This window comes from Nerophis lumbriciformis, linkage group LG14 (assembly GCF_033978685.3).
Source record: "Nerophis lumbriciformis linkage group LG14, RoL_Nlum_v2.1, whole genome shotgun sequence".
In the NCBI taxonomy this organism is placed as follows: Eukaryota; Metazoa; Chordata; class Actinopteri; order Syngnathiformes; family Syngnathidae; genus Nerophis; species Nerophis lumbriciformis.
Window position 1 is genome coordinate 18,954,381 of NC_084561.2, and position 21,012 is coordinate 18,975,392.

The 21,012-nt window shown below is 37.9% G+C and overlaps 1 protein-coding gene across 1 annotated transcript; it reads right to left on the reverse strand.

Moving 5' to 3' along the window:
• Positions 1-4,004: 4,004 nt before the first annotated feature.
• Positions 4,005-20,422, reverse strand: ctdspl3 (CTD (carboxy-terminal domain, RNA polymerase II, polypeptide A) small phosphatase like 3). The gene is made up of 11 exons (XM_061975908.2): positions 20,152-20,422; positions 16,024-16,129; positions 15,792-15,926; positions 13,248-13,356; positions 12,555-12,666; positions 12,294-12,380; positions 9,680-9,742; positions 5,982-6,061; positions 5,753-5,879; positions 5,583-5,678; positions 4,005-4,492 (listed from the first exon to the last, which is right to left on the reverse strand). Exons 1-11 carry the CDS (start codon positions 20,281-20,283, stop codon positions 4,427-4,429), a joined length of 1,113 nt encoding a protein of 370 aa, XP_061831892.2. The 5' UTR covers positions 20,284-20,422; the 3' UTR covers positions 4,005-4,426.
• Between the last annotated feature and the right edge of the window lie 590 nt (positions 20,423-21,012).

The window sequence follows — 21,012 nt, forward strand, 5'->3', positions numbered from 1 at the left end:
GATCCTGAACTTGTGAATCAAATTTCAGCAGGGACAAAATACGAGGCTTTTCCTCCGCCCACACCACCCCGGGTACCATGTCAAACACCATATGGAGCAAATAAAGCAAAGGAGCTCCAGCAGGAGGAGGAGGGTATAGTGGGCGGATCCACTCCACGTGTACTATCGATACCACCATCATCATCATCATCTCGGTATCGATACTTCTAGGATCACTTTGGTTTTATTTTGACAATTATTTTTTTGTTCAGTTATGTCTAATTTTGCTGACAAACTTTAACAGCCAGGTTAAATTGTGATCTTAAATTCATTCAATTTTATTTTGCCTTGTTTAGTTATTTGTTTGTATTATTTATTATTATACATAACTTTGTTATTGTTATCCCATTGGGTTGAGTTTTTTTCTTGCCCTGATGTGGGATCTGAGCCGATTAAAGTTAAAGTACAAATGATTGTCATACACATTAGGTGTGGTGATATGTCCTCTTCATTTGACCCATCCCCTTGTTCACCCCCTGGGAGGTGAGGGGAGCAGTGAGCAGCAGAGGTAGCCGCGCACGGGAATCATTTTTGGTAATTTAACCCCCAATTCCAACCCTTGATGCTGAGTGCCAAGCAGGGAGGTAATGGGTCCCATTTTTATAGTCTTTGGTATGACTCGGCCGGGGTTTGAACTCACAACTAGGGATGTCCGATAATGGCTTTTTGCCGATATTGTCCAACTCTTAATTACCGATATCAACCGATACCGATATATAAAGTCGTGGAATTAACACATTATTATGCCTAATTTGGACAACCCGGTATGGTGAAGATAAGGTCTTTTAAAATAAATAAATAAATAAAATAAGATAAATAAATCAAAAACATTTTCTTGAATAAAAAAAAAAGTAAAACAATATAAAAACTGTTACATAGAAACTAGTAATTAATGAATAAGAGTAAAATTAACTGTTAAAGGTTAGTCCTATTAGTGGTCCAGCAGCACGCACAATCATGTGTGCTTACGGACTGTATCCCTTGCAGACTGTATTGATATATATTGATATATAATGTAGGAACCAGAATATTAATAACAGAAAGAAACAACCTTTTTGTGTCAATGAGTGTATATGGGGGAGGGAGGTTTTTTGGGTTGGTGCACTAATTGTAAGTGTATCTTGTGTTTTTTATGTTGATATAATAAAAAAAACTATACCGATAATAAAAAAAATGATGCCGATAATTTCCGATATTACATTTTAAAGCATTTATCGGCCGATTATATCGGCAGGCCGATATTATCGGACATCTCTACTCACAACCTACCGATTTCGGGGCGGACACTCTAACCACTGGGCCACAGAGCTTGTGCAGCCCTTTGAGACACTCGTGATTTAGGGCTATATAAGTAAACATTGATTGATTGATTGAACTTGTATTGTTTATGTAAAGTAACACATCTGTTTTTATGTTGTCGAGAAGTTTAGGCGAAGATAGAATCGTACAAAAACCAAAGCAATTTTCACCATACAGTCGCCTCTCGCTGTTAATTGGTTCCGGATATGGCCGCGTTAATTTAACGACCATGAGGTAAGAATCATTAAAAACTAATCAAATCTTTTCATAGCTGGAGCATAAAAAAAAGCCCCTTAATGACCATTTTTCAACACAATGAGAGCTCACTAGACATTGAATAACACCCATTAGTCACGACTGGTACACAGGCTCCATATAGTGGGATGCCAAAGAAACACTTGATTAATGTAGTCTTTTATTTTCCTATAGTAAAACAGTGTCACTGTTCAAACTGTGTGTAATTTTATAGTGGTCAAAAATATTAAATATACTTGTAAAAAAAAAATGTGTACTTTGTTTTTAATGAATACTTTGGCCTACTACGCTACTGTATTCTAACGTTGGTCATCATGGTGGTACCTGATGAAAAAAGTTTGAGAACCACTGCGATATAGTAATGCTGCCAGAGCTAATCAGTGGCCACGTTACTGAACAGCATGCTCTAATTGGTTTGGTCTCATTTAATGGCCAATATTCCTGTCATATTGGTATTTTTCATTCATTTAGCCATTTTTATGCTTGAAAATTCTTAATTTAGGAGCAAAAAAAATGACAGAATATGCTTAATTAAAAAAAAAAAAAAAAAAAGGGTGGGGCAAAACCGCAGAATTTTAAGCGCAATGTGGTGAGAGACAAACGTATTGTGTTTCGTGATATATTAATTTATATAGTTTATGTACAATGTGGTACATCACTTTTGTTTGTTCCAAAAGTTTAGACAAAAACCAAATCGTACAAAAACAGAAGCAATTTTCCCGTAAGAAATAATGTAAATCCAAACACCGGTAGTCTGCTCCAGATACCCAAAACTATAAACGCAAAACACATTTTATTGACAATATATTCCAATGTGAAGTTTATACAAATGATGACTAAAATTGCATCACTTTTACCTTTATTGAAGACTCTTGTTGGAAAAGACACCAACTTTGCAAGCAGTTCTTTCTTGACGTGCTCACCACCTTCATAAAACGCTTCTGCATGGGCGTACCATAGTAATAGCATTTTTATACATGACAATTACAATGAACATATACAGTAGCTGTACCCACTCAAAAATGAATGGATGTTTAACTTCTATAAGGAAAAGTTCTGCTTCAGGCCAGTGGAACAATTGGTCAGCTTAAATAACTGATGAGTAGATGACTAAAAGGTCACATGACTCGCATGTAAAAAGTGGCATACACACAGAAATAGGGTAGGAATACAAAGTGAAGTTATGTACTCTGTAGGGCAGGCCTGGGCAATTATTTTGACTCGGGGGCCACATTTAGAGGAAAAATGTGTCTGGGGGCCGGTATATTTATTTTTAGGAACACTAATACAAAACCTCACAATAATGGCTGATTGAATGCTAAAACGTCATGACAGACCGCCTTAAAAAACGTAATGGAATTTTTTTTCTATGAAAGATAAAACACTGAATATTGACAAAATATGAATGTCACACCCCCTTTCAATTGACATTTTACAATCAAGTGAAACTTAACAAAAATGCAACAAACACTGAAATATTAACGCGAAGGGTACAAAATAAACCCAGCTACAATCTGATACATCACTAAGCTTTAGAACGTTGTTGTGAAAATCTCCTTCCACGTCTGTGGAAACGCTTCCCGCCCAACACTACTTGGTGCCTCGCCTGAGTTGCTGTGACGTTGATTACCATAGTAACTAACTAGATGACCATACTAACTAATTAGATGACCATAGTAACTAATTAGATGACCATAGTAACTAATTAGATGACCATAGTAAATGGTGTATCATGCAGATTCCAAGCATTGAAAGACTTAGTATAGTTGAAGACTTACGGTCATTAGAAAACATCACTGCACATCATAATGGCAGCTCCACCTTACATCTTAAACATCTAAAAAAATTATTTGGGAATGTCTGGCAGATTGAAAAGCTTTACGGGCATGTGGCCCCCGGGCCTTAAGTTGCCCAGGTCTGCCGTAGGGATACACGATGGGACTCCAAGATGACGGTTTGCGCCACTTTCTGGGCCAAAAGTGTGAAAACAAAAAGGTTATGCTTTTAAGATGAAGTAGTCATCCATCAAGAGTATAGCTGTAGTAACTTTAAGGGCACCCCACAGTGACAAGCCATTGTACTACTGAAGGTGCAATAACTCATGTTTTTGTTCCCACTTAGCTTTTCCATTAGCTGCTGTTAGCTCTTTCCTGCTGCACAGGAAGTCAAGTTTTATTTTTACAGACCTGTTTTTTCAAGTTGTTTTTTTTAGAAACCATCCTAGATGAAAAGCCAAGTGAGAGGTCAGAAAACTGGAGCAATAAGCCGAGAACAAATTATGACCCAAGTGCGACGTTGAGAGGACCGAGGAGGTCAAATGTATCATTTCATTTTCACTTGTTTGTTTATGAGCTGTGTTGCTAGATGCCACGACTATTTCACACAAACATGAAACAAACAGACTACTCAAATTAGTTCCCCCTAATAAGGGTTTTATTTTATTGCATTAAAATTGGATCTAAAAATAATTGGGGATAAAGTGATGTGATTTGCAATATAACAAATAAATTAAAAGAAAATGATATACTGTACAACATTTCAAGTTTCATCTCAGGGTATTGCCCTGTGGAATGAGTCTTTGGACACGGGGTTTGGGGTGCCTAACAGTGCAGCAGCATGAAATACAGAGGTGTCATTAAGAGTCACCAGTGAGACACAGGAGGCCACTAACACCACCACCACCACCACCACCACACAGCAGGGGGGCACGTTAGAGAACTGGGAGTGGGTTCTGCTTTCAAAGTCAAAGCAGGAAGAATGCAAACATAACCTGCAGGAGTCAAATAGGGTCGTCAAAGTGGAGGTTTGGGGTAAGTGGGAGGATCTGGTGGTGTCAGTCCTCCGACAGCAGCCGGTGGAAGTGGTCCTTCCTCTTCTTCAGCACCTCCCGAAAGTCCTCCTGAAAAAACACAGGAGATTGGATGACAACATGTGGAAGTAGGAAAGAAGCTGCCGCAAGAGATAACCTGCTGTTTTATTCACAACTGTGGGAAATAAAATACACCAGTGAAGTGTAAAGAGTGGAGATTTACAGATAACATTTTTTTTTACTCTGTGTAAAACAAAACGTGCAGCACACTAAACTGATGAAAGCGTTCAGTATTTTGTAGTGTGCAATGATCGAAAAGGCTTGATCAAGTCAAATCAATCAAACAGAGGACAATGGTAAGTATGAAAAACACTAACCCATTTATTATTAACCGTCTGGAAGGGACTTATGTTGTCATTTAGTTGAAGTGAAGTAATAATTGTTTTTTTGAACTGAACTTACAGTTGGATAGCCCAACTGATGAAAGAGAGAGGACCTAAATTGGAACCATGAGGAACACCACTAGTATAACTAAAGAAATTGAACAAATGACTACAGACTGCATCTGAAGTAAACAAGCTACGACAACAACGTTGTTACATAAATCACATTATTGAAAAAATGTGTAACTGCCAAAAAGGAGGACAAATTTTGAAAACACGTTTGCTTGCAAGGTTAAAATGTCAATGCAAAGATCAGCCAATGTATTTACAGTGGTCCACATTCCTCCATACAACAGGAGCACTCTAGAGTTTTTAGACATTTGATGCAAAAATGTTTGTCTCCCAAGTATTGAACCGAACTCGGGGGGCAGGATTTCCCCAGGCTGCCAGTTGAATAGCCCAGCCCCAGGGAGGACTCCTGTTGAAGACCTGTTTTAGATACAAGCTGACATAATACAAAACCTGTTTTTTTGCTGATTTTGAACCAATGTCCGATAACAATATCAGATCGGGACACTCCTAGTTGAAAGTAATAATTAAATAATTATTTAATTAATAATAACATTATTATTACGTTAATTAGTGATGTTAAAGTTTTGGCTTTTCTCTGTGTATTTTTATTTCAAACACTGTAGCCCAGGCCTGTAAACAACAAAAAAGGAGTCAGAGGCTGCAAATGGCCTCCAGGCCACACTTTGGACACCCCCGGTGTAATATGAATATAAAAACAGACAAACCGCTGTAGACAGTTTTTCCATGTACGGTATGAGCTTGTGGAGCTCTCGGTCCTCCGACTCTCCAGACCAGCTCTTGACGGGAAGGGTATTCATCAGCTGCAAAAACAAAATTTAAACCAACTGGAGAAACATCAACGAGATGGATAACAACAAATGAGTGTACTACTTACATGGTAGGGGTATGTGTGAGGTGCGTTGTCCAGAACCACAATCTTAGTGAGATCCCTCCCTAGGATGCTGAGATCTTTGACATAGTGCCCGAGGACACAGGCACACTCATCCTGGTAGAGACGGTGGCTGCAAAGACAAAATATTAGGTCAACTGAGTTATTTCTTTCTTACAGAATGCGAAGAGTTTACGAAAACGAGTGCAAGCAGATCTTCAGGGAGTATCAATACCGAAAGAGCTTCCTCTGCGGATCCAGGATTTCCAGAATCTTCTCGGCGTACTCTTTCTTTGCACAGGTGTAAACAAAGAGCTGGAACACAAGAACAGATGGAGACAATTCAATACCAGCAACACAACAACAGGCTCAATTTACTGCTTCAGGAATTATTGTATAGTGTTTCTCATACATTCATTTGGTTATGGCGCCAACTGTTCACCCTCACTCATAAACACATTATAATGGGACTGTGTGGGTGTCTGTACAACTATGTGCAGTAGGCGGTGCGATGCATAGTAACTCATCGTACCTATGTAACACACCAGGGCTCAGTTGTTCAAAAGGTGTAGTCTGAATCTAAATTATTCCTATTTGAAATCTCCCTTTTTTGCCATTCAGGATCATGAAATTTGTCTTACTTTTATCCCTGTTGTTCAAAGCAGAGGTGGATTGAATCAGTCTGATCCAGATCCAAGCTTTTCAAGATTACCAAATCCGGTGCTCACATTATACTTCATATTATTTTGAAAGCTGCTAGGTGTGTAAAAAAAAACTGGAAGAATACCAAGGATGGGGTCACTCAGTGTATTTAAATGAAACAAAAAGAAAACGGAAAGTAGTAGTAGTATACCCCATTTTCAATATCTTTTTTTCTGTCCCATAACAAAGTAAAAAAATTAAAAAAAAAAATCCCAGCAAATACCAACTGAAATTCAGACTTTTTTGGAATTTTGCCTATCATTCGCAATCCTTATGAGAGACAAGAACATTTCTTTTTTTCATTGCATTCTAACTCCTAAATTAATGTAAATAAAAGTCAGCTAGCAATGGAATCAATGGGCGCCAATAAACCCACGAAAAAAACATGCCAAAAGTACCAACAATACTCCATTTACATTTTGTGACCTGAATATTGACCAAGTATTAGCGATATTGTTATTATAAGCAGTAACGTTAAGAACCTACTTTTAGCGACGCATTGATCACAGAGAGGTAACTAGCTTATGCTGCTGTATTGACATCATCAGCCGGTGAGCTGATGCATCGCATGTTAGACTTAGACTGAGACAAACTTTAATGATCCACAAGGGAAATTAATCCACAAAGTACCGGTAGCTCAGTCACAATGATGGAAAGTGTAAGGATGGAAAGGACAATGCAGGTATAAATAGTACTTTATTGTAGACTAAATATAGCGATATAAAATATAGCATATATACGTAATATTTACATAATATATGTACATATATTATATATACTGATATATTATATTATATCTATATCATACATACAATATGTAACAATTACCATGTACAATATTACAGTATATGTGACAGCTGCAGCATAAAATAGAGAGTAAATCCAGCAGAAAATAGAAAATAGACATTAAAAACAAAGTAGCTAACATAGAAGGTGTCAGGTAATAGACATATATCATCTATTGCTGTATGGCTGGTGTATTAGCTGGTAAAAGTTATTTCAAGATTATAAATCATGCCTCTCACTTGGATAGGAGAAGGATGTGGACATCAACCAAGAAGTTGGTCAACGTTGAAAGACACCCCAGACCCTGAGATGGCGAGAAAGTCACGAAAAGACAATTGTTTTGCACCCACCTTTTTTTCCCAACCCTTTGCGAGGACTATGATTCATTCTTCATCTAAAGGGTAATATATGACTACCCCATTAGTTGGCATCCTAGTGAGAGCAGATATTGTACAAGAAGTGTTTGTTTTATCATGTTGTTTGGCTCTCACGAAGTCTGCAGTGAGTAGTAGTAAACAGTGTTGAAGAAAAAAAGCAAACGTTGTGATGAGTCTATGAAATTAATGCTTATAATGAGCAAAGCGGGGGGCTTCGTGTCGTCCTCTGCAGTTTCGGGTCCTTTTAAATGGCTGTCAATGTGTACCAACCTGTTGGAATACCTACTTACACTTCTTCTGTCCAGGTGAAATGCATGATTTATGATCTAGAATAAACTTACAGGGAGCGAGGAAGCGGGGAATCAGCAGACCACCCGATGATGTAAACATAGGGACAGCTGGTAGCGAACATGGCGCCGCTATAAATAGTTTGTCTGCTTTAGCGCTTATAATAACAATATCACTAATCATTGGTTAACATTTTAACTTAAATTAATTAAATTAAAAATTAATATTATATTAATCATATTAATAATAATAATTACATAATATAATATGTATAACAATATAATAATATTATATTAATATTAATAATAATTGATAATAATTAAATCAATTAATAAAAAGACCACCTGATGTAAACATAGGGACAGCTGGTAGCGAACATGGCGCCGCTATAAATAGTTTGTCTGCTTTAGCACTTATAATAACAATATCACTAATCATTGGTTAACATTTTAACTTAAATGGAGTATTGTTGGCAGTATTTGAATGGTTTTATGGGCGGAATGTAGGACCTCCCATTGGCTCCACTGTAAGCAGACTTTGATTTACGTTAATTTAATGTTTAGAATGCATTAAAAAAAATCCATCCGTCGTCATATCTTTCATAATGATTGTGAACAGTAGGCAAAATTCCAAAAATAATGACATTCTCCTTCAATGCCTTCCTGTGTCCAGGGACTTATTCTTGAGTTTGTAAACAAGGCAAGATATTTTTTACAAAAACATATCTATCCAAGCACTATAGACAGTATAGACCATCAACCATATAATCATAATTTACTTGGTATTGTTACTGTCAATATTTGGATCGATCGACCCACCTTTGTTTATTCAGAAGCTCTAGCTTGCAGTTAGCCTATCCTCCTGCCATATGTAGTCTAGCATGTTTAGCTATTCCTTGTCGTCTGGGGATGATACTTGGAAGATAATTCATTTATTTGCTGTAATGGAGGGGAGCATTGCTGACTTAGAAGTGGCTTTGTACTGTGGAGGGATGTTAGCCGCTAGCAAGAATGCTACAGTGTGCTGAGGACGCTTTTGTTTGCTTGTCGCTGTCAAATTTGCGTGACACAGTTACACAGGTAGAATGTGTCATTAACATGCATTATCACAATATAACTAAATTTATATCCTTTAAATCGTGTATCGTCTATATCCATCAACCCTATTTGGTAGTCTATAATTTCACCTGTATGCTATGAAAAGGGGTTGAAAAATCGTCAAAAAAAATATGTATATCTACTGCATGATGAATGCTATTTTAGTTCACCATTTAGAATTTGACTTAAATTATTATTTTTTTCCTGACATGCAAGACAAACTGCTGGGATCAGAATAATCCAAATTTTTTTAGATCAAAGTTATCCCAATCCTATTAAAAAGTTTTGTACAACACAATTTGAGGTATTAATTCAGGTGAAAACCAAAATGGGATTATGTGATCTAATCCATTTTCAGAATCCATTTTTGGTGTTGAAAAACCCATTTTCAAGATTTGATCCAATTCATTATCCAAAATCCAATCAGATTTCCTGTGAACAACTGGGCCCTGGCATGTAGTAGAAGTATCTCACCCTGAACAAAGACTGCATTGTAACAACAGCACCCAACTCCAAACAGTGCACTAAATACATGAGGTTGGTTTGCTACGGTTATCTAAAGCCACCGTGACTCACTCAATATTTACATGCACATTTTGTTGCTATGGATTCAAAGCAAGACATGAATATGATGATCAAATATTGAAAAAATTACATCAGACACAGGGAACATGGAAACCTACCTCATAGACTTTTGCCACGGCCTGCAGAAACTCCGTTAAATGTGGTCGCAGGATCATGTAAACCTGTTAGCAACACACCAGTCAAGTGGGAGTAATCTCGCTCAGTCTTTTACGACAGCACAGGAAAAAAACATTTTTGATAGAAAGAAAAATATCTAAAAGCGCCCTCTTTTGAAACTATAACAAAATGTGTGTTTTCAAATGCAAATGGAATTAATTTATAAATGTATTTTTTTCTTTGTTGATTTTATTATATTCTGTCTGTCTCAGTTACAATAAACATACCATAAAAAATGAGTACTTCGTATAGTGGTAAACCTACACAATCTTAATCTTCCCCACTACACAGGGGCTTCTCAATAACTCATACTATGGTGCAGAAATGCTTTGATTTGGTTAAATTCTGACAAACAGGCCCCAAAAAGGTTCAGGAAGCTTTTGCAACTCATCAGCTATTAAAAGCACAAATCAGTAGTTTGCAAAATCGTACTCTTTCTTTTTTTTGCAAGATGTTGAATTTGGGATTTTTATAAGCTGTAACCATCAAAATCATTAGGAAATACACCATTGAACTACTTTCCTGTGTGTAGTGAATTTATAGAATATAAGAGTAGGGAACATAAAAAAAGAATCAATATTAAAATTCAATACGCCTTAAAAGTGTGACCTAGTAAACGCAATGCATTGTGGGTCTCAAAGGCGTTTAAAATAGCTTATTTACACAGCTGAATACAAGATTGTGCTAAAGTTTTGTTAATTTCTTTAACAAGTTAAAAACATTCCACAAAAATGCAGCATCGTTTATCGTTGACATGATCGCTTCAAGAAAAAGAACGATTTGGTCAGATTTTTTTAATTTCCAGCGTGAAAGCAAACCAAGGAATTGGGTTAGTGAGCTATTAAAACGACGGCGAATAGCCTGGATAGCACCCGTGAGATTATCAAACATGACTTAATGCCATCACCTGGTAAATGTTGGTGTGTTCACGGCATTTTCAGACTGGTAAGTTTGAATCAAAGCATGTTTTATTCAGTTCCACACATAGCATTTAGTAGGCTGTTATCGTAGGGCTGCATAACTAGTCAAATTTTAATCGTGATCACAATTTTCGCAGCTACGGTTAAATGAGGGTGATAGTTGGCAATATTAACATTTAAAAAAAACGTCTCCGCTGCATTTCAAATCAAGCACGTTCACAACCAACAGTCAGCCAACCACCAAGGGGCGACCGATAGACAGTAGACTCATGTGAGAGCGCGTAAGAATGAGTGACAACAGAAGTTGAAGGTAGATCAGCCAGACGTACCCGAAAATGTTAGGAAAAATAAATGAATTATTACAACGGTGCCTTCCCCTCCCGCAGAGTTACCCACAAGGGTACCAACAGGCACGCATTTTAACCCGGGAACATGACCGCACGCCTCGCCAATCTATAGGCACTCCTGCTCGTTTCCCGATGACCCAACAATAAACACCAGTGCTACTGCAGAAACAGAAATAAATGCGCTGAGGAATTCCATAAAATGACCAAAATACTGTAAATATTGGACATATTACATATTGTTATGAATGTTCTAAAAAATAGAGCAAAACGTTAACAAAAATATGTTAATACTGATTACCAAAAACACAGACTTGTTTTCAAATGTATGTAAATTACATTTAGCGTTTAAATATATATGTGTGTGCATCATGTACAATTATGCAAATTATATGACGTCACATTGAGCACACCCTCAGCAATGCCCCACCGCCACATGTAAATTGCAAGCTGGGGGAAACCCTAAAAAGGGGTGAGTACCAAACACCATCTGCTGGTACTCACCCGAGTAGCTCACAATAAAAGTTGTGTGCACCCCTGATTGTAACAGGTTGATGGAGAGTTTTGAAGTAGTTTTAAAAGGTCTTTGAAGACCACAACGGTGACTCCCATTAGCCGCTTCATTCAAGCGTTTTTATCATCTTTAAAATCATAATTTTTTAAACAAAAAAACGACATGTGTTCTTTTCTCTCATAATGATTGATTTCAAACAAAAAGTGCAGTTTCCTTTTAATAGACTTTGCTTTCTGAAATCAAAACTGACTGCGTTGACGAAATATAGACAAGTTTGGCTCCGACAATAGTGGCAGCTTACTCAAATCTCCTGTCCACTGGATGTGCTCATATGTATCAATTCTACAAATGTTCCTTTTTGTATACAGTTTGCCTCGGTATGGCCCGTTGATTTTTTTGTTTTGTTTTGTACATTTCATTTTAATCCACTTTGTTGCGCTCTTTCACATTATTGCGGTTACAGTCTTACAAAATAGCCATGTAAACAAAAGTTTTGGCCAACAAATATGGCCACCGCAGTACCACAATGCATTGCGAAATCGCGTGCCCTTTGGAGCCCTGTTAATTGTGCAGCCTTGGAGTTCTACTTTTTGAATTGCAGTCATGAAATAAATGCTTTTTTTTATATTAAAATGTATCAATATACACCATTTTTTTTAAATGCTGTCTTCAAGTACTGAAATAAAGCGTCAACCACAATAAAATCCTGTATAAGTCAACCACCACAGCCTGACATGACATCTCCAATCCTAACTGAGTTAGTGAGTGGGGGGCTCACCTTATACTGATTATCCTGGAAAGCTGTGTGGAATGTGTATTCTGCATTCTCAATCACATTCAGAGAGCTGAACACCAGTGTTTCCTCCTGAAAACAGAACAACCTTAGATATTTTTTTTAAGATACACAATAACACAGATGCAATCTGTAAAGTTTGAACTAGATTAGGGAACTTTCACTATTGAACTGTAATCAAGGTAAGGCCACAGCCAAAAGGTTCCTATGGACGAAGAGCATTATAGTGCAGATGGTGGAACTCACCAGGTCTAACACCAGCGTGGCCTCAGGGGTGCTCCTTGTTTTTGGAGGGATGTCGGGCAATCTGGGCTGGGAATATTGGGACTGTGATGGCAGGTTCTTAATGAAAGTGAAGCTAGAAAAAAAAAACAATTATTAAATACAGGGGTGTCCAGATCCGATATACACCAAAAAAATGTGTAGCGGAACATATTGGCATGGATATAAAATATTAGCCTTTTACATAAGCAGTCCATTCCAGTCAGCACTCCAACAATTCGCTCTGGCAGTTATTGCATAAACCACGTAATCACAAATATGTTTTGCATTTCTTTCCCTTACTGTATTGTAAATTAACCAAAACAATTTTCCTTCATGTCCTTGTACTTCATTGCCAGTATGGATGTAAAATGGGTCTTAAATTGTATTTATTATAGTCTTGCATAAGACCTGCAAGGACCCTGACTACAAAATAAGTACCGTAACACATGTAGGCATGATTTCGTATCAGATTGACATCGGTATCGAAAATTATTCAAGGCTGCAATATCTGTATCGTATCGGAAGTTAAAAAGTTGTATTAGAACACCCTTAATTACTGTAGTTGTGTTGGTGAAAGTGAAGAATGAATGAAATCATCATACAATATATTTGTGTTATTGTTAGGAGATAATGAAACTTTAAAAAGCAGTAAAACAAGATTTGTGATACACTTACGGACTGAAGATGTGGTCGTCGTCCTCTCCCACCAGAAGTTCAACGGAGCCATAACCAAATACCCCTTGTTCAGGGCTCATCAACACATTATTTTCTGTGCTCTTGTAATCTGGATTAAAATAAAAACAACAAAAAAACATTTGCGTACTGAAATAACAAAAAGCGTATTCTCTTGCTTAATAGTGTTCACCACAAACCACTGGTTTACTTACAAGAGACTAGTGAACGATATAACAGAACAAAAGTCAAAGAAGATTTAATACTTGATATAAGATTTAGGTCCAAAGTAGGGTAAAATAGTTCAGTAATGGTGAAGTTTATTTTATTTAACACTAAGTGGAAGCACAGGCTCGGAAGCGAAAGACTGCCCAGCATATTGCAGTGACTCTGAGTCTTGAACCAAATAAATAAACAACCACGATTTATACTGCATATATACACAATACATTTAAAGGACAGTTTCCCAAACATTCACTTATTTGTAGATGTCAAACACAAACTGAGTTGGTACTACCAGTTGCTTTCGGTCATAAAAACATAACTGGACTGTGAGTATCAGCTCTGTACAGTTGATGGTATTGTAACTTTGTTTTAACACACCTCATACTGTATGTAGTAAATCGGTCTGTCAAAAAGAGTGGCCAATTTAGCGACTTTGGCACTATATTTAGCGAGGGTTTAAGTCTTCCCCCAGATTTTTTATTATTTGTTTTTAAAAAACAACAACTAGTGATATATCTAGCGACTTTTCTGGTGTTGTTGGACACTTTATGAGTCTATCATGAATGGACATATCCCCTACTCGCGTGTGGCCAATGTTACCTAAAAACCCCCCACAAAAAATAAAAACAAAATAAACTTAAATTGTATTTTTAAATCATATTTGCTTTGTTTTTGTTTAGGGATGCACAATACTTTTTTTTCCAAACCGATAACTTACTGCTTCTCAAGACTGATCCTTATTTATATCTATTATTATGGATGGGTGGATTTATTAAATCAAGATTTGACTGTAGTTTGTGCACACCTGGAGGTAAGAAAGAGTGAAACAATGAATGATTTGACAAACAGTACCTGTCGAGTGTCCGCTCTGAGATCGGTAGGTTTTGAGTTCAAACCCCGGCCGAGTCATACCAAAGACTATAACAATGGGACCTATTACCTCCCTGCTTGGCACTCAGCATCAAGGGTTGGAATTGGGGGTTAAATCACCAAAAATGATTCCCGGGCGCAGCCACCGCTGCTGCCCACTGCTCCCTCACCTCCCAGGGGGTGATCAAGGGTGATGGGTCAAATGCAGAGAATAATTTCGCCACACCTAGTGTGTGTGTGACAATCATTGGTACTTTAACTTAACTTAAATTTGTCCTAATTAAAATTTGACATCACTACTATGGCAGAGCTATTGTTACATCCATAAATCAGCGTGCTGATTATAGATGGATATTTTAACCAGTAATAGTGCCAAATCGGCAGTTTAAAAATGGGGCCAATGCTTAAATGGTGCCCAAACTGGTAATTAAAAAAAGTGTAAAAACATGCACATTTTTGTAAAAAACCTTAAGAAAATGCCTTTTTAATTTTATGGAATTTTGTGCCATTTGAGTTTAACATACTAGTAATTTAAATACTTCAGTGATATAAACTGAATGATAACCGAGTAATACATTCAAAAATAAGAAATACAATCCATAACAAATCATCATAATTATTGAAGCAATACAGAACATGGAGAATGTGCCAATAACAACTTACTTGAGTTGAGAATGTTTGATGCACAAAATTCCGGGTGTTCCTGAATGCAACCTCGCTCGTTACAGTCATGTGAAAGTGTTGTGTTGTTTTTGTTGTGGCTACTGTTCAGGCCAGTGCTGTGGTGCCGTTGGCGTGTGGCAATACAGTTAAAAAACAGCGTCAGACTGTGTGCTTTTGTCAGGACGCTTCATTACTAACAAGGATGTTACTTGCACAATTTTACCGCTAAGCACTTGTTGCAGGTGGTCTGCATTCACTTAGCAACGAAATTAGGCACTGATAGCTACTTCTTTTTTCGGTGGGAATACTAGTAGCTGGCTCGTGAGGTTTGTTGTGTCAAAGACAGGTGGGGTTCCCCCATCCCCCCACAGTGAGTGTTTGCAGGGCATCTGGTTTGGGAGCCACACGAGATGTCTTCCTCTAATGAGCAGTGAGGTCCGGTGATCTTAGGGGCAGTACGGAACATCCGAGATAGGAGTGCTTGATATGCTCACCCAAACCCTCCTACACCACAGAATGGGTAATATCACTTCATTGGAGTTTTTTTAATTTTATTTTTTTATCGGGTAACTGAGCTTTTTTTTTTAAATTTGTTATCGGGCTACTAGTGTGATGTCACAACTCCTAATATCGACCTGATATCAACAGTACACACCTATTTTTCATGTTTATTGCTCACGGCATCCTTAAAAATTAGCTAAAAAAAAAAATAACAAAAAAACATAAAAAGCTATCAGGCACGATAATGTGTCTTTAATGGAGGATGGTGCAACTGTGGCTTTTACTCACTCTCTTTGCTTGGTGTGAGGAATCGTACAATGGGGGTGTAGATCTTCCTGGATGTGGAGTTATGAGGAGAGACGGGGTCTATCTCAGACAGTATGTGCTCAGGGTGCGAGGTCGGCCTGGTCGGAGTCTTGAAGGCTAAATCATGACAAAAAGTGACAGGACGTGAGCAAAAGTATTTGGGTGTATAATCACAATGTAAAAAAATGTTTTGGGTGCAGGGCAAAAATATCACCTGCTTCGGTGACATCTGCAGCAATGGCTCGCTTTCTTGGCCGACCACGGGGCAGCGGTCGCCTCGTCATGGTGGGAATATCTTCAGCATCATGTGTCTCTTCAACCTACACAGCAAGTTGATGCCATCTTTCATCATTGACCACTTAGTTTCATTGCACAAACACTAGGTTATGAAAGCAAGAGTGTGAATAAATAATTGTTGTGGATGTTAGGATTTTTCAGTCAAAACATACATTTGGTGTATGTGTTTATTGGTTGTGGTGTGATGCATGCATTAGGGCCGCAATGAGCGTGGTGATAACAATACATTTAAAAACAATAGCGATAAACAAAATTCAGTTTTTCTGTTTTGATTTTAATTCAGTTTTTAACCTTTTAACCTCAAAGTTAATGATTGTAGTGCGTACATAGCCCTGAGCTGTCAATAAATCAATTACTCAAAAGATAAATGAAAAAAAACAGTAAAATGCAGTGTGTGTTTGCTTTCTTCTTCTCTTGCTTCCAAACATGGTTTAAGAGGGTTCACTCTGTGCATCGTTCTCATCAACTGAGTGTTTTTTTTTTCCAATAGCAGAATTAAATGAACAGAGTCTCGTCAGTCATCCACCATCTTTGTCCCGGGGGGGCGGAGGCAGGACCACTAGCTTGCACCAACAGAGCCTCCCTGGGCGTTAATGAGAAGCAGCACCAAGTAACAATAATTAAGAGGGAAAAAAGACAATTTTAAAGCTAAATATCCCTGTGGGAATATTTTCGCTTTAAACCGAATGAGCAACATGAGTCCATCAACACAGACAAACGAGCCAGTATGCCGAATTCGCTGGAAAGCGATGGCAACAAAAAAACACCCAACAAGTTTTACAACGGGAGCAAAAAACGCTGAATGCAAAATGTTCACTATAGTATCTACTGAATCGCAATTTTTGCTATCACAAATTTAGGGTCCATTTCATTTTTATAGCCGTTTACATATTGAGGATAATTATAAATTACTGACCTTCCAAATACAAAAATAAAACAGGTAAAAACAAATACTATAGTAATGAGTATGTTGATTGCATTTGAAAAAGTTACTTGCATTTTTTATTATTATATATTATGATTACCTTAGTGATAAATTTGGCATCAAAGTAATGCTGAAAATAATTTATCGGCAATAATTTGTATGACAATGTATCATCCAGCAGGTTGTAGCCGATTCCGTGGGCTGCCACTAGGGGCGCTATTGAAACTGGTCACAGCCAATGGCACAGCTGTTGTCCCCTGTTGACTTTACTATTTATTTCCTTCCCTGAACGTTTTGGCAGCTCCATTAGCTGGATATATGTTGGAGATCATATTATTTTGCCTCTATTGCACGCTATATAATAATTACATTGATTATTTGTTATTATTGATTTGCAGATTAGATCAGTTGATGTCTGGCAGAGACCAGTGGCCCCTACCACTAGGGGCACCTGTGAGACTGGTCACAGCTGTGATCTCTACTGACTTTGAATGGACTTTACTATTTTTCTTTCTTTTCTGGATGTTTTGGCAGCTCCATTACCTAGATATATGTCAGTGATCATATTATTTTGCCTTTACTGCATGGTACATCATAATTTCTGTGTTTGTGTGTCAATATTGAATTGCAGAACGGATCAAGTTGCTCTCTGGCAGAAAGAAAAGTAGTCCCTACCACCTTTTTTTTCCTTTTCTTTATAAACCTCTAATTTTAATATGCAACATTTACATACATGGGGCAGCACGGTGGTACAAGGGTTATTGCATGTGCCTCACAAAACAAAGGTCCTGAGCAGTGCTGGGTTCACTCCCGGGCTCGGGATCTTTCTGTGTGGAGTTTGCATGTTCTCCCCGTGACTGCGTGGCTTCCTCCCACCTCCAAAAAACATGCACCTGGGGATAGGTTGATTGGCAACACTAAATTGGCCCTAGTGTGTAAAAGTGAGTGTGAATGTTGTGTGTCTATCTGTGTTGGCCCTGTGATGAGTTGGCGACTTGTCCAGGGTGTACACAGCCTTCCGCCCGAATGCAGCTGAGATAGACTGCAGCACTCCCCGCGACTCCGAAAAGGGACAAGCGGTAGGAAATGGATGAATGGATAGGACGGAAAGAAAATAAATAGTGCAAAAGGAGGTAAGGTGCACAGTCCAGTCCTGAGAACGAATGTTCTGAATGTGTTGTTTAAACATTAAATATTATACTGTATTTATTAGGGGTGTAACGGTACGTGTATTTTTATTGAACCGTTTCGGTACGGGGGTTCCGCTTCGGTTCGGAGGTGTACTGAACGAGTTTCCACACGGCCATATTAAGTAACGTAACGCACGTTGTGTAAACAATGCACATAGAGGCACAACACACGGCATGCTAGCAGCTAACGGGCTACGATAGACTGACCATACGTCCTCTTTTCACCGGACATGTCCTCTTTTGCGGAGCTGTCAGGGCGGAGTTTCTTAAATGCCTCAAATGTCCGGCATTTTGAGTTAGGGTTGCGTGTATTTTCAATGTACGTTCAGGGTTAAGAAGGGGTTAAAAACAAAACAAATTGTTCGCGCAGCAGCAGCATTGGTGAGGGAGGGGCAGAGACAGAGAGAGCGAGAGAGTTATGATAAACGCGCATGCGTCGCCAGGCTCTGCTTTTTATCCATAGATTTATCAGATTTAATTTTTTATTATCTATAGCAGGGGTGTCAAAAGTGTGCCCCGGAGGCCATTTGCGGCCCACGGCTAATGTTTTAAAGGCCCACAGCACATTCTAAAAATACTGTTAAAGTAAACAAAAACATAACAAAAGTGAAATAACAAAGCTTAAATGTAATTTAGAAAAAGTTGCAATGTTGACTAATAGAACAAAGCTGTTTTTTCTTCTTTCAAACTGTCATTGCTCAAAACATAATATTTGAATCAAAATCAATGTTATTGTGAATGATTGACCTATCCAAGGTTCCGATTACTTCACATCAAATATTCCACTAAGAAAAATATTTTTGGTGGAAGATTTTGCAAATTTGGTACATAAATAACCCAAAAATTTATATTTAGCTGTTTTCTTACTGTAACGAATATGAACCGAACCGTGACCTCTAAACCGAGGTACGTACCGAACCGAAATTTTTGTGTACCGTTACACCCCTAATGTCTATATATATATATATATATATATATATATATATATATATATATATATATATATATATATACATACATATATATATATACACATATACACACACACAGAAGCATTCAGACTGTGGGTGGAATATTGTTGATATAGGCTACTGAGTTTCGATTTTAACATTTTCTGCTGGTGGTGTCTGTCATGTATTGGTTACTCGGGTCACAGGACAATACCGGAACAATTGTAAGGGGAACTTTAGGGCGGGGGACACAGAATATGACGACATGTGTTGTGTGGTGGACACCTGGAAGTGGAAAAAGTAAGAGCGTGAATAAAAGGCAGAAAAAGACAATAACCTTTCTTTTGGTGTATTATTACGCTTAGATTGCTAATAAGTGACAAGTTTGGCACACAACAATGACGACGAAGATGGGATAGTGTCCCCCTGGATTTTTTTCAATGAAAAAAAATGTGCCTTGTATCACAAAAGGTTGAAACACACTATAGTAGAGGCACTATAATATGATCTCTGACATTTATACAGCTAATAGAGCGGACAAAATGTCCAGAAAAGAAGGGGATAAGTCAAGTCCATTCCAAAGTCAGTAGGGACCACACTGGTTGCGACCACCATTAGGTGTTGCCACCTGCTGGTGGCACTTTAATGTGAGTGGTCACTTCCTTACAACATCCGTTTTTAAAAAAAAAAGAGGTACTGTTGATCAATTGTTGGTTATATCACAATGAAGGATTAATTAAATACCGATTGTAATCAAACAGTGAAATGTGTTAGTTGATTAATGAATGACACGCACACACTTGTAGTGAACTTCTCGGCCTTAGCATTAGCATGCCAGCTAGCAGCCTTTCCTTGCACGACTACCACAGTCAAGCGACATTAGGCCATGTTACAAGTAAACCAATAACGTGTTTAGCTTACTTTTAGGGTGAAAAATAATTATGTAGTCGGTGACCATAAAAAGTAATACGTAACGTTACCTTGTCATCGAATGGACTGTCTGGAACCGATAGCCGCGTTCGTCTCGGTGTTGCTTTGCCACTAGTAGGTGTGCGGGATTTCTTTGGTGTCGCTACGTAGGGCGCGGTGGTTCTCTGAGACCTAAGTCGCATTTTTGCTTTACATGTAACGTTATTAACCACCAAATTAGCAATATATTACTCTTAATACTTCCTGTTCAGTGTTTTGTTGTATTCCATTTTGTTTGTTTCGACTAGCTGCTTTAGCTCCGCCCCGCTTGCTCTCGAATCGTGCGCTCATTTGTGCTTGTTTTAAATGTGCTGGTGTACGATTGGTTATCCACAGCTGACACTCTTGCTGGGCGGTGCTATAGAAAAGGCCAGCTTCAACGTGAAAGAACGGGTGGGCAATACTGCAATTTTCGGTGCCTATCCCGATACCAACGCGTATTGCCAATATACCAATACTTTTTACTATGATTTTTTTGTGATTATTTAGCATCAAAATTTGAATCCTCATCATTATTATCAGAATAACACACACGCCAGAGGTTATAGGCAAATAAAAAAACATATTTTACCACATAATTTTTTTTTAACAATTCAGCAATATATACCATTTCAGATACATGTAATAATATCAACAAAATAATACAATGTCTTATTTTATTACGTACAATTGTTGAAGTAAAATAAAGACAATAGTCTCAAATAGGGCAGTGTTTTTCAACCACTGTGCCGCGAGATACAATCTCGTGTGCCGTGGCGAGATGATCTAATTTCACCTATTTGGGGTAAAAAATATTTTTTGCAAACCAGTAATTATAGTCTGCAAATGATGTGTTGTTGTTGAGTGTCTGTGCTGACTAGAGCTCGGCAGAG